Source organism: Saccopteryx bilineata, chromosome 1, assembly GCF_036850765.1.
Source record: "Saccopteryx bilineata isolate mSacBil1 chromosome 1, mSacBil1_pri_phased_curated, whole genome shotgun sequence".
NCBI classification, from domain to species: domain Eukaryota; kingdom Metazoa; phylum Chordata; class Mammalia; order Chiroptera; family Emballonuridae; genus Saccopteryx; species Saccopteryx bilineata.
The window spans coordinates 18,790,143-18,804,602 of record NC_089490.1 but is presented as its reverse complement, the minus strand read 5'-3'; the positions used below and the strand labels follow the sequence as shown (position 1 = coordinate 18,804,602).

The following is a 14,460-nucleotide window of genomic DNA, read 5'->3' as shown; positions in this document are numbered from 1 at the left end:
TCACAGAAAAACCACACCACTTCTTTTATTGTTGCTGATTATTTTTCTTAAAAAAACACACACACCAAAACCCACCTTAACATACAGTAAATGCATTTCTGGCCATATTTCAAAGATTGGCACAGATTGTGGGTCTGTGGCTCTTTGCCTTAGCAGCCCATTTTGGGGACAAATTAAGACCTTTGGCCCCATGATGCCAGGTGCCCATACTTGGTTGGTATTACTCCTTGCAACTCACTTCTTTCCCAAGAGCAGCCTTAGAGAGAGACAGCTAACATGATTTCAGCATGAGCAGTGTAGTTTCAGTCCTCGGAGGGCCTTGTGCAGTGGGATTGGTTGGTGTCGAATGTTGTCCAGCTCCAAGTGGTATTAGTGTGTCTCAAATGGCCATAAGTGTCACCGCTGTCTCCTGGCAGCAGAAAGACCTTGATGAGAAGACAAAATATGAATGAGCCCTGTTGCCCTCAGTAATGAAGCGTCTTCGTTTTGAGTTCGGGTTTCCGTGTGCCTTCCCCAAGTCCCTGAATTTCTCCATAGTTGCCTGCGATTACTCATTTACCCAGGGTTGGACTGGCTCCATTCGTGTTTTGGTTCACACAGAGAGAGCCCCAGAAGAGATCTGCTTTAACTCTGTTCTTTTGTGTTGAATACATGGTTAAATTTTATTCTGTCATTTTTTAAAAAGATGGAATAGGAAATATGGGGGAAATTTTCTCATAATGCCCATTTCTTGGGTATATTTTAATTAAGCAGAGTTGTTCTTTTGGGATTTTAGAGAACAGCACTGTTTCATGCCAACTTTTTTTTTTAACTTGGTACATTTTAACTTTTTCCTTCAGCAACATGAGCAAGACAAATAGAGCTCAGGGAAGCATGCGAATAATGGGTCCCGATGATCCAGTCAGGTACACGAATGGAAAGGGTGTCTAATGAAGAACATGTCCAGTATATTTTATTAACGATAATTTGACTCAAAAGTGGACTTTTCTGTCAAACTGATTTATCTGTTTTACTTCTGTTTAGGTTAGCATAAGGTACAACCCTCAATTATCCAAAATTAAAAGCTTTTAAAATCTTCTTTGAAAGGCTTAATCTTTAGAGCAGATTTACTGTCTAATTTGATTTAATGGGAAAACAGCAACACACACACACACACACACACACACACACACACACACACACACCCTGAGGACTTGCCTATTAGGCAGATGGAAGAGGGGCCCCTGAGTCTGAAAGGTGTTTAAGAAGAAAGTATGCTACGGTTACAATTACGGCTACCAGTCATCATTCTGTAGAATCCATGTAGGGTTTGTAATTGCAGTGAGTGATAGTACCTATACTAATAAAACCTTCACATTTAAAAGGTAATTTTGTATCTTCAGAGGTCACCCTGAGGGATCTGTTTGTTATTACCACTCACCATCAAGTGCCAGGTGACATTACCTGACCCTAGCCTCACTGAATTTCCTGAAGGGCTGCAAGTCGTGTCCACGTGGACTGGCGAAGGCTCAGCTGGGGAGTTATCAACCCTCAGTGCACATCTAATAGCAAACACCTGCCACCATCAGCGTCAGAACACTGATATTTTCAAAACGTGTTTAGGAAGCAGCATCTTCTCTTAGGAATATTAAGAGTGAGAGACACCCGAAATAAGCTGAGCCTCTTCTTGGAGCACGCTGCTTTTGCGTTTTAGTAAGAGTGAGTTGTTCCAGAATTGAGGTTGTTGAAGAGGGTGGTGAAGACTGTGTTACTGGAGAACTTTGCCCAGTCACTCGGGCCTTGTAAAGGGACTTAGTCATAGCTTTGCTGCGGGAGCAAAGTAGACCAAATTAAAAAAAAAAAAAAAGATACTATAGAATTCTTTACCCTCTTTCCTGAGGGTGATCAGCCTGTTTCTGTAAGAGTCTAATTTACCCTCAGCAAGAGGCCAGATTGGCCTTAATTGTGTCCTAATTATTTGCTAAATAGCTAATTTTTACCTCCAGTTCCATCACATCTTGGTATCTGTAGGAGGCTACTTCAGAGAGACTGCCTAACTGACAAACATCTTTTTAACCCTTTGAACATCCCTGCCTGGAAGATTTTGTTGCTGTCTCATCCCCATTCCGGCATTCTCATTTTTCTGTGAGTTCTGCTGCGGTCTTCTGAACATAAGAAAAAATATTCTTGCATTATACATTCACACGGCAATTACTGGCCTCCCTCAAAGCCCATTTATTTTTTTTGAAATCTTGAAAGCTCGTAGACCAAAAAAGTTGGTCTCGTAGACCAAAAAAGTTGGGGAATTTCAAAATGATCAAAAATGAAAAAAAAAAAAAGGAATTGCCCCCAATGGAATGAAACCTGCTCTGGAGGGGAAAAAAAGGAACCAGTAGAATTGCAAATGGACTGCGAGCAAGACATCTAATTCTGGACACATGCACTCAGGGGCGTGCCCAGGGGACAAATATTCTAGGCCCGTTGTGCAGTAGCGGGCAGTTGCACCATCGAAATCTTACTAGAGAAGGTCCTGACTCATCAAAGCTTTCGGATTCCTGTTGACCTTAAAGGATTCCATGTTATGGGGAAAGTTAGTTTGATATGAAAGGGTAGAAGAGAAAAGGATTTAAGGAGAGGACAAAAGGAAACGAGATCTTCTAAGATGTTTTTACAATCAACACAAAAGGGAAAAATGAAGCCCTTCCCAAAGCATGACTGGATCCGCCCGACCTCAAGCCTTCTATTCTAACCCAGTGAATGGAGTCACGGTGCCCGGGCTTACCTGAGGCTACTTTAGGATGTCAGCCAACTTTTCCTCGTAGTACAGGAAGTTCTCCTGAATATCCTCCCAGGGCTCAAAGGCCTTGGATTCGCCCTCTTCCTGCTCCACAAAATTCTGCCAGAGGTACTCGAAGTCCTGGGGCTTCATGATGCGCAGTCTGCAGCCAGCCTCCTTGAGCTTCCTCAGCGCGGCCTGGATCTCGGGCTCCTCCCACATGAAGAGCCGCCCCACCAGAATGAGCAGGCGCAGGTTCTTGGTCTTGCCGAGGGTTTTGATGATGCGGTCGGCGCAGGCTGCGCAGGGGCTGGAGGACACGTACCAGGTGACATTGTACCGCAGAGCCGGATCGAAGGTGGGGACGATGGTGTTGAAGAAGGCTTCCTCTGCGTGGGCAGCCGCGTGCTCGTCCTCCAGGTATCCCCTGGTTGCCTGCACCTGGCCTCCCTTATCCTGCACTTCAATCACATAGCAGATGAAGGTCTTGTTCCGCCCGGAACTGTACTCCACATTCCGGAACTGGAACTTGAAGAAGTTGACAGGCAGCCTCTCCCTGTGGGTCAAGGAGACAAAGGGACAAGGAAGGAGAGAATGGTGAGCTCTTGTTTCTAGGACCAGCCTGGAGTGGGCAGCCACTATAGCCTCAACATTAGTGACAAAAAGGCATGAAAGAATCCCTAAGGTTCATTTGGAGGGAAGAGAATTTGGAGTGAGGCATGCATCTGATCACCCCCCCTAGGAGGGGTCTCCAAACACTGCACCAGCGCTCCCGATACACGACACATGCCTACATTTCCAAATCAATGATTCTTTAACCGGGCTCCACGCTAGAATTGCCTAGAAGACTCTACAAACAATGCCCGGGCCCCACACAAAACCAATTAAATCAACATCTGGTGGGGATCCCAGGCATCAGCATTTTAAGGAGCTCGCTGCATGATTCTAACGAGGTCAGGCTTGGAAAGCAGTGTTCAGACACTAATTTTACAAAGTAGCAAGCATGCAAAATTTCTCAGAACGAGACAGTTTTCGCAGAACATTTTATGCCTTCGTCCTTCTTCCTTGTCGCTATGTCGCGTCTTCGATGGAATGGCCTACAGTTCACAGTGCCATCCTCTCCTAGTGACTTTCTCAAGCCTATCTTTTCCCTCGGGTGAAAAGATTGTCACGTACGTGTCCCGAGAACTTTTACCGTTGGGGCCACCCTGCCGAAGGGTATCTTGATCTGATTTAACTTGTCGATAGTATTGAATCATTTCAAAATCATGGAAGATGCGGCCTCTGCCCTCCGGATGTTTATCATGTAGCAGCTGCCTTCCAGCTGGACAGGGAAGATGTAAATAAGAGAGCTGAGAACCATAGAAAACAGCTAACAATGAGTAGATAGAGTGAAGGACACACAAAGCCTCTTGACAGGTTAGCTTTGACTCAGGAGGCAATGGAGAATCATTACAGGTTCTGGAGTAAAGAGAGACATAACAAAAGTCACGTCCGTGGGAGAGGACGGTGGCGGCTGTAGGCGAACGGAGTGAAGCGGGGGACGCCTGCAATGAAGGCAGCCGCCCGGTGTCTGAGGAAACTAGACCCGGGATGAACACGTCCAGTGGCTGCAAGGAGGGGACAGATGATGCGGAAATGGAAGCAGCAGGCAAAGGCCAGGTGTTCTGAAATGGTAGTAGGAGGAAGGGGAGAAAAAGGCGGAGGGACCAGAGAGGACATCAGAGCTGAAGACTGTTTTTATCTTTACGTGTATGCGTGTGTTTTTCTGAAGTAGGACGGTTGGCGCAGGTTTGAAGGCCAAGGAGAAGGAGGAGGCTTGAACAGGAGAGACTGAACATGCCAGACGGAGAGCAGGGGATGAGTACCAGCTGGCCACGTGGGATATTTTCTTTTTAAAAAATGCAATCTCTGGGGCCCTGGTTGGTTGGTTAGAGCATCGTCCTGATTCACAACGGATGCAGGTTTGATCCCTGGTCAAGGCACATACAGGAACAAATTGATGTTCCTGTCCATCTGTCTGTCTCTCCCTCTTGCTCCCTCTCTAAAATATTAATAAAGAAAAAAAAAGTATTCTCTGGGGAGGTGTTTGAGATCTTGCTCTCTAGCATATGTCATCATCAGTGTGGCTCAAACAAACTCATAAAAAGTCTCAAAATAAAAATGTAATCTCTGTGGCCCCACAGAAGATATCCTGTGCAACCATTGACTTCGCTGTTGCTTCTCTCCCTCCCTGCCTTCTGCTTCCCCCGAAGCGGTCACCTAACTAACTAACTCCCTGGGCTGCTGGGGAATCCCTGGTATCTCGGCCTTGGCTTCTTCAGGGTAAGTAGGTGCCAAAGAGCTGAGTAAACGCGAGCTATTTCCTTGCAGTGCTCCCTGCCCCCAGCACCAGTTTTCTCTACCCAAGTTTCCATGTCCCTTGCTGGCAAGTTAAGTTTCCACTGTAGAGACGGATGTGTTTGAGGACCCAGCCCCAGGGATTCCTCTGGGTGCTATACTTAGCTCTCTAAGCCCCCTCTGTCCCTGCTTAGATGTGCTTATTATTTACTTAACATTTTGGGAGCATGGATGGTTCCCCTCTCCTCTTTCATTCCCCGCTGGGATTAGCTCTCCCTAATTAAACTCACCCACCAGACCACTCCTGAACTTTGCCTCTGTGAAACGATCCCTTCTCTTCTGGGAGTGGCTTTTTCCTCCTTGGAGGCGCAGAGCTCACCTTTCCTGCACACATCTTCTTTTCACTCTTCAGGACCTTTCGCCAGACCACCCCGCCTGACCCCGTGTCTAATCCAGAGCCCCCTGTGTGATGGGTTCTCAGAAGCCCTCACTCAACACCAGAAACCAGTTTTACCGTAGGCTAGTCAGTAGTCAACCAGACCACCCCGCCTGACCCCGTGTCTAATCCAGAGCCCCCTGTGTGATGGGTTCTCAGAAGCCCTCACTCAACGCCAGAAACCAGTTTTACCGTAGGCTAGTCAGTAGTCAACCAGACCACCCCGCCTGACCCCGTGTCTAATCCAGAGCCCCCTGTGTGATGGGTTCTCAGAAGCCCTCACTCAACGCCAGAAACCAGTTTTACCGTAGGCTAGTCAGTAACCAACCAGACTCAAGTTCCGATGGCACCTCATTCAACGTTATAATGAATGAAAGGTCATTGAAAGAAATGGGGTTATTGGAAGAATCTGTTGTATTCATGACTGCATGATAGTTTGGGGGCTTCAGCAATGGCTGTCCGTGGTCCCTCAGGTTTCTTTCTGGAACCCCCACAAGTATAGCTCAACTTGGCCATGTACAGCCCAGCCGAGAGGATGAATTTGGCCCAGGGTGCAACCGCAGGTTGGCTGGGTGGTCTAAGACCGCTGCTGTCCTCTGCCCCTCTTAAGTGCTAATGTTTTTCCTCCTCTCTCCGGGGCAAGGGGAGAGGACCCAGAGAAACGTAGAAACGTGGAACCCAAGGGAGAGGAAGAACGTTCACCTCTACAAATACCATTTTCCAATGCCGCTGGCTAGCAGCCTCGTGGTCTACCCTGCCCTTCAGCAGAGGCAATAGAGTGAGGCCACGGGGATGCCTCAGGAAGGGAGGTGCTTTCAAGGGGCAAAGGCAAGTCAGGGAAGGTTTGGCTCCTGGTCTTCCCTTTGGGCTTCCTCAGAGACTGTGTTTGCTTGGCTTCTCCTTTTCGATCTTCTGGAAGGAGCACAAGGATCGAATGAGGTTCTTTGGGAATTCCCACAGACTGGAACAGCTAGGCCCTTGAGGGAAACCAGGGACCAGAGTCGGTAGAGGTCTGAAACTTCCCCAGGGAGCTGAGACAACAGGGTTATCTTGGGTGATATTGTAGAATCACAGAGTAAGTCAACAGTATTATGCCCACTCGTAGAAGGAAGGAAATTGTGACACTTCTTAAATGATCCCAAACATTTATTTTCTAGTAGCATGTTATGCTTGAGGACCATTTTTACTCAGCCTCTCAACCCCTACAGATATCTTACTGCTAAAGTAGATTTTTTTGTGGGGGGGCTCAGTCACTTAGTCAGGCAAAGGAACCAACAGCATTATTCCTACCCCCAGCCTCAAATGGCCCCTCTTTAAGTACCACTTCCTCATACTTTCTGCAAATAAAGCCATTCACACCTCACACTTCTTAGACCCAGGCTACTGAGCATTGCAATTCCCTAGGGAGGAAACAGAAAAATTTAGAAAAAAATGGGACAACAGTCTGCTTGCTGGAGGGGGAAGGGATGTGAGTAAATGTGTGCATGTGTGTGTGTGTGTGTGTGCACGCACACATATGTATATATATATTATTTTTTGTGTGTTTGCATTTTAAAACATTTGCATTTCCTAAGCATCCATCCATAGGTGGATTAAGGTTGGTTGAGGCCCCGAGCACAGAAGAAAATATTGGGCTCCTTAAAAAAAAGAGAGAGACAGGGAAAATAAAAATACATGTTAACCATATTTTTAAATAAGTAAAAAATTGTCATTAGAGGAAAGTGTCAAGTTGGGGTTTTTGCGGGCCCTTCAGAAGTCGGGACCAGGGCACGTGCCCGGTGTGCCCGCCGTTAGATCCACCTCTGCTTACATCTATACAGTAAGAGAAGCAACCTGGAGCACAGGAGATGCTGGTCTGAGTTTAAACATTTGCTCCAAGATAATCCATGGAGTGGAAAATCCATTCACAGGTCACTGCGTGCTGGTTCATTTCAGCTTTTTTTCGCTAGACCTTTTATGACCTGCTTGAAAGAGGCAGAATTGCCTGTTTCCGGTTCCTTTCCCTTTTCAGACCACTCTCAGAGTGGGTGCTAAGGAGTGGGCCTAGTCAGTCAGTGGGGTGAGTGCAGAGAAGCAGCGAGTTCTAACAGACTGACTTCCTAGAGCCGCCAAGGGGTTTGATGGGCTGCTTGCTCTTGATTGGCAGCCCTGGACCCCTAAGCCCACCCCTTTTCCCTGGGCAGCACCATCTGTACACTGAGCTTTGACCTACCTTGGCCCCCAGTGGAGACCGGGGTGGTCAGAGTCAGGAGCTGACTTCTACTCTTTATGGAACAAACCTTTCCAGCATGCTCTGGAGTTTAAGGCAAGGGGTGTGAGGGGCTTGTGGCACTGACAATGGTGTCGAAGGCCCGTCACTCCTTGCCTGTCCCTTTTCCTCTGAACCCTGTCTTGTCCGTCTGTGTTCCTCCCATGGCCAGAGTAAACAACTGGAAGCTACAGAGCGGTCGGAAGGGGAATCACTGTCCATGCCATCTCTCTCTGTTCCACGATAACCCCTTTGATAGCAGGTTCAGCTTCGTGCAAAACCATACACAAGGGAAGGAGAGACAAAGACAAACGCAGGAGCTGCCAGGCAGAGCCGCACTCAGTACTGGGACGGACAGACGGGGAGACACCCAGTTCTGGTCCCCCAGAGCTTCCCTAACGCTCGCTCAGTCCAGGGGCAGCCACGGCCCAGTGAACTTCTCTTCTGAGCCTAGCGCTGCTGGCTCTCCATACAGCCGGAGATCCTCTCCGCGAGTTCTCCCCGCGGTTAATTCCCAACCCCACCCCTGGCAGAGAGCCCAGCGCACAGTGGGTGCTCCTCATCAGCTCATGCCTTTATTCGAAAGCACATATGTATATCTAGTAGGAGCTGGGTACCACTCTTGGTGGGGATAAAGCAGTTAAAAAGCAAAGCCCCTGTCCTCATGGGATTTAAATGCCAGTGGAGGAAATGGGCAGTAAAGAGAGGATTCCTGGTCAGTGAGTATTTGTGACTATAAAAGGCTCCTCTTTCTGGCTTCTTTTAGACACAATGTGATGATTTGGAGTCAGACAGTCCTGGGTCCACACCCTGCTCCATCCTTTACTGTTGGGCGAATTACTCATCCCTCCAAGGCTTGGTTTCCTCATTGGAAGGATAGGTTGAGTAATCCAGCTCCTCAGATGTTGAACAATTGTCGACACTCAAGAAATTAAACCTAGTATTGATGGATGGTGCCCTGTTGGGGCCTCAAATCTCATTCCTCAATGCACTTTCCTAAGCGCTACTGAACCTCATCCCTCTCTCCCCTTCCTCCATTTTCAGAGGGTCCTCTCTTTCAGCGGTGTGCTAGTTCAGCACCCAGCAAACGGAAGAAAAGAGAAAAAAACCCGCTGATTTCTAACTTTGCCAACTTCTGTAAACACTCTCATTACGGAGATGTCAAGAATGCGGAGTTGGGAAGAGAGACACGCAATCAATCAATCGACTCAGCCAATGCGGGCCAGCCTGGGCACACCACTGCAGTGTCACACCCTTTCCTAACACTTCCCTGCGCGTGACTTTGTTACTGTCCTTAGGTCTGTCTGCTTTCTATCCCGAGTGCTCTATTCAAATCACGAGCAGGTAATCTCTCTCTCTATTCCTACCCTGTCCTCCCTCCTCACCTCAGGCTGTCTGCTGAAAAGCCACCCGTTCTTCCGCTAGCTTGTGGCCCCCGTCTAAGGAGCAGTGTGGACAGACTCTGCCCCTGGGTGGTCCAGGCTGGGAGAGGGTCTGCTTGGGACCCCTTACACTCCAGCACACCGAGCGGGAGCGGCAAGGAGAGGACGCCATCCCCTCACCCTGTCCCTGCGCAGACACAGCCACACCTCTGCGCTATTTTAAGCTGTCTGTTTACCCCGAGAGGCCCAGGAGAGACAGATCTCCACAGCTGTTACTTGTAGCCAGGAAACACCCAGGGCCTCGCCTCCCTCCTGAGCTGCTCCAGAGCACCCATGGGCTGCCCCTGTGCCTCTTTTTCTGAGCCTTGGGCCAGGGAAAGCCTCGGAACCACAGTGCCCTGCAGATGGAGGTGGGGGAGGGAAGTCTGTTGGGTAAATCCAGAACCATCGTAAGAGAACAGTGGAAAGGACACTTGGTTGGAGTCAGAGTGCCTGCCACTCACTGGTTCTGAGGCCTTGGACCAGTCCCTCCATCTCCCCGACTCTCCGTTTTCCCATCTGAGAGTGGCAATAATATAGCTCCCTCTCCTAGCGCCGAGGGTGGAAGGAGGCCATGCTTGGGAAAATATGCCCTGATTATAAAGCCCTGGACAGGTGCAAGTTACACCAGAGGATTTAATCCTTTGGGACCCTCCACCCTGGAACTCCAAAGCCTATTCCACTGAACAGACGTAGTCTAGTTCTGTTCGGAGCCTCCCCTGTCCCTGTGCTGCGGAGAGCACAGCACCGCCCAGAGCGGGCGGGCGTGAGCACATCTGTGTGACCAGGACAGCAGGGGCCAGCGTGCTTTGGTGTTGGGGAAAGACCTTCCATAGGCAGCTCCTGGAACCGAGGACTCTCCTGGCCTGGTGGCTCTAGGCTCTCCCTATGCCTCCATCATTCTGTGCCTGTTGCCTTTTTCATCCCAGTTGGAGGGCAATATTAGTCGGTTGGGCACAGCAAGTGCAAGTTCAGGGGCTCTAACCTGCTCTAGCCTCCGGAATTCGGGTACACTTTCCCTCAGGTTCTCCTAGAAATTGGAAAATATCTGAGCTGGGAGGGATCTTAGGAGTGAGCTAGCCGTGATTTGCTCATGTTACAAATGAAAAGAACCGAGGCCAGGACTGAAACGTTACTTGCTAAGCTAAGAACAGCAAGCCCAAATTGCTAACCCACTCCTTCTGCCCCTTGAGGGCATCACTCCTGGATTCTTCCTGAAATTTCTTAGTGTGGCCCCTACTCTGCCTGTGGGCGTTGATGGACTCCAGGAAGGAAACCTTGGGGCTCAGGAGGAAATGTGGCCCCACCCACCCCCTTCTTATTCTTGGCTTAGGAACCTAGCAGGGTCTTCTATTAGAGGGACACAGAGGGAAGGGGCAGAAGACCACCTGCTGTTATTCCTGGAGATGGCACAATGTGGACGCAAGAGGGACCCTGCATGCAGCCCCTCTCTGGGGCCTGGAGACCCTTTGCTCTGGGTCCTGGTCCCTGCAGGCTGTGGCCGCAGGGGTTGGAATACCTCCTCTGGCCGGAAGCTCTTGGCCCTGGCCTGTGTTACTTGTGCTGTGACCTCTCTGTTTCCCTGGGGGTGGATGTTGACACCCCTGGGAAAACTCAGAAAAGACTAAACAGGAACAGAACTGCTTCTCACTCAGGCTTGGGACAGGATGGGCCCGTCTCCCCTGTTTTAGGGTCTTCTCCTCCAGAGAGAAGCTCTAAAAGAAAGAACAAGAGACACGCAGCTGGAGAAGGGGCCCCGCTCAGAAGCAGAGTAGGGAGGTCTTTTGGCTGGGGCCACATTTCAATGTGCCAGTGTCCTTACCAGATTCCCTGGGACTACACAGCCTCTACCCAGAGAGGTGGTGGTGTCCCAAGACCAGGAAGCCTCAGGGGTGGCTTCATTGCCTCCAAGGAGCCCTTCCTACATGCCCTGACCCCGCAAAGCCAAGTGGGATTTGCTGCTGTGTCCTCGGCAGCTGCGACAGTGCACACATGTGTGCTCCCTCAGGTTGACCCTGACTCCCACTATTCCTGTCCTGAATTCCCCCAGCCTGTCCCCAGCTGCGTGTGCTCCTCTTCTAGGGAGGACGACCCCTACCCCGACCCTGACCCCGACCCCAACCTCGACCCCCGCCAGCTCTCACCCTGTGACGATCTCAAAGGGCGGCAGCTCAATCAGCTCCTTCAGCTTCTCGGGGTCATCCAGGTTCTCCAGCTCCTCGCCATTCTGGGAGGCGGCGGGCGCAGAGGCCTCCGCGGCCTCTTCCTTCTGGGCCATGGAGGGGCTGCGGCCGGCCGGGAGTCACCGAGGCAGACGAGAGAGGTGGTGGCAGTCCGGGCCAGGGCCTGGCAACAAAGTCCCCAGCAGCTGTCAGCAGCTAAATCTGCTGGGGGATGACAGGCAGAGGCCCGGGCAGGCCAGACTGAGTGCGCTCGCCTCTCGCCACAGGCTTTATAAGCAGAGGCCTCCTGCCCCTCCCCCAGGCTTGCTCTCTATCTTTTTTTAATTGAGTGACAGCAGTGCCAGGATGGGGGGAATGGAAAATTTGGCCATGAGTATCCCCTATTTATCAGTAGGCAAAGACAGGAAGCTGGCAGGTGGGGACAGCTTGACCCGCTCTCCCTCCCCTGCCTGGCCCTCATTTGTATTCATATTTCCTCCCACTTCCCTCACCTGAGATTCTCCCCTTTGTTTCTCACCCCTCTTTCCCAGCTCCTGGGGGGTGGGGATGGTGGCAAGGGCCCCAGGGCGGGCAGGCGGGGGGAGATTTGAGAGGGAGGCACTCAGCGGTCTGAGGAGGATGGGGCCTGTGTTGGGGTAGTGGCACGGAGACCCAGGCCAGATTGGTTGGGGAAAGTTGGGTTGAGGTTGGGACAAGAACTGCCAAGTTGGAAAGAAACTTTGAATTGTTACCCAAGGGGAACAGATGCTGACTTGCCTGTTATGGACACAAAATACATTGTTAAATTTGGGAGCCTCCAGCAGTAACAATGCTGCCCGCCATTTACGAAGCCTGGGATTTTTGAAATAGGCCAGGCGGTGAGTTGAGCAGTGTGCGTGTGAAATCGGGCGTAATGCTCCCAACAGCCCTGGGAAGCACTGTGTATGATCCCGTGTTACCCTGGAGGAACCCGCACAGGAGGGGTAGGGCCTCCCGTGTTACCCGGGAGGAACCCGCACAGGAGGGGTAGGGCCTCCCGTGTTACCCGGGAGGAACCAGCACAGGAGGGGTAGGGCCTCCCGTGTTACCCGGCAGGAACCCGCACAGGAGGGGTAGGGCCTCCCGTGTTACCCGGCAGGAACCCGCACAGGAGGGGTAGGGCCTCCCGTGTTACCCGGGAGGAACCAGCACAGGAGGGGTAGGGCCTTCCTCAGAGTCCTCGGCCCTGAAGTGCAGGGCCAGGATTGAAACACGGCTTCTGAAACATTATTATTAAATCTATTGGGGTGACATTGGTTAATATGATTGTATCAGTCTCAAGTGTATAATTCTATAGTATATCATCTGTACAGGGTGGGGCAAAAAAGGTTTATGGTTGTTTGTAAAAAAAATAAAACAATCTCTGTTTTGTGTATTCACAACTGGAACCCTACTGTTGCCCCACCCTCATACCGCGCTGTGTGCTCACCGCCCACAGTCTAGTCTCCTGTCACCGTGTGTTTGATTGACCCCCTTTACGCTCTTCAACTCCCCTGCTTCTCCTCTGCTAATACCATACTGTTGCCTGTGTTTGTAAGGTTTTTGTTTGTTTGTTTTTTTCTTTTGTTGCTTTCTGTTTTATATCCCACAAAATATGATAGAGATCCTGTGGTTCTTGCTTTTCTCCATCTGACTGACTTCACTTAGCATGATACTCTCAAGATCTATCCATGTGATTACAGACAACATTATTCCATCATTTCTGACGGCTGTGTAGTGTTCCATTGTACATGTGTACCACATCTTCTTCATCCAGTCATCCATTGGAGGACACTTAGCTTGTTTCCATGTCTTGGCCACCATGAATAATGCTGCAATGAACATAGGGGAGGTGTACAATATATCTTTACAAAGAAATGTTTTCAATTTGTTTTTCTAGGTGATACCCAGAAAAGCGACTGCTAGTCATATGGTAGCTCTATTCTTATTTTTTTGCGGATGCTCCATTCTGTTTTCAATAGTGCTGTGTCAACTAACATCCCCACCAGCAGTGAATCAGCATCTTCTCTCCACATCCTCTCCAACACTAACTTTCTCTGGTCTTATTGATGGCAGCTATTCTGAAAGGTGTGAGGTGGTATTTCATTGTGGTTTTGATTTGCACTTCCCTTATAGCTAGTGGAGTTGAGCATCTTTTCATATACCTGTTGGCCATTTGTAGGTATTCTGGGAAAGGTGTCTGATCAGGTCCTCGGCCCATTTTTTTTTTTAATTATTTTATTTTTTTTTATATTTATTCATTTTAGAGAGGAGAGAGAGAGAGAGAGAGAGAGAGAGAGAGAGAGAGAGACAGGGAGGAGGAGCTGGAAGCATCAACTCCCATATGCGCCCTGACCAGGCAAGCCCAGGGTTTCAAACCAGCGACCTCAGCATTTCCAGGTCGACGCTTTACCCACTGCGCCACCACAGGTCAGGCTCAGCCCATTTTTTAATTGGATTGTTTGAGGGTTTTGTTTGTTTGTTTTTGAGTTGTATGAGCTCTTCTATAATTTGAATATTAGTGAGTTTTTAGAGGTGTTGTTTGCAAATATTTTTTCCCTTCAGTTGATTGCCCTTTTGTTTGTTGATGGTTTCTTTTTGTTGTGCAGAAGATTTTTAGTTTGATACAGTGCCATTCATTTATTTATGCCTTTACTTCCCTTGATTTTGGGATCAAATTCATAAAACCCTCTCTGGGACCAAGGCCCATAAGTTTAGTACCTATGTTTTCTCCTATGTATTTTATTAAAATTCAGGTTTTCTAACTCCAGAGGCCAAACATTCAAGCACAATGCTATGTTTCCTCTCAGTCAGTCCTTTATTCATTTAACAAATATTTATTGAGCATTGACTATGTGCCAGGTGCTGTTTTAGATATCAGGGATATTGCAAAGAACAAAAGAAATGAAAATTCATGCTCTTACAAAGATTGGGGGGTTGGACAATAAGTAGGATAAATAATACATACGATCTACTTGGTGGAGCTGAGTGTTAAGGAAAAAGGTAGGGGGAACAGTGATGAGGGAAGGGTGTCACATTTTTATGGGATGGCCAGGGAAGGACTTTGAAAAGAAGCAATT

General features: G+C 49.2%; 1 protein-coding gene across 2 annotated transcripts; it reads right to left on the bottom strand.

Moving 5' to 3' along the window:
• On the bottom strand, window positions 1–11,640 carry APOBEC2 (apolipoprotein B mRNA editing enzyme catalytic subunit 2). Of its 2 annotated transcripts, none has more exons than XM_066243525.1 (3): window positions 11,345–11,640; window positions 2,762–3,311; window positions 1–409 (listed from the first exon to the last, which is right to left on the bottom strand). In XM_066243525.1, exons 1-2 carry the CDS (start codon window positions 11,476–11,478, stop codon window positions 2,768–2,770), a joined length of 678 nt encoding a protein of 225 aa, XP_066099622.1. In that variant the 5' UTR covers window positions 11,479–11,640; the 3' UTR covers window positions 1–409; window positions 2,762–2,767. The 2 variants fall into 2 exon arrangements, with proteins under 2 accessions (XP_066099622.1, XP_066099539.1); XM_066243442.1 differs by having other exon boundaries at window positions 1–425; window positions 11,345–11,639.
• Window positions 11,641–14,460: the final 2,820 nt, after the last annotated feature.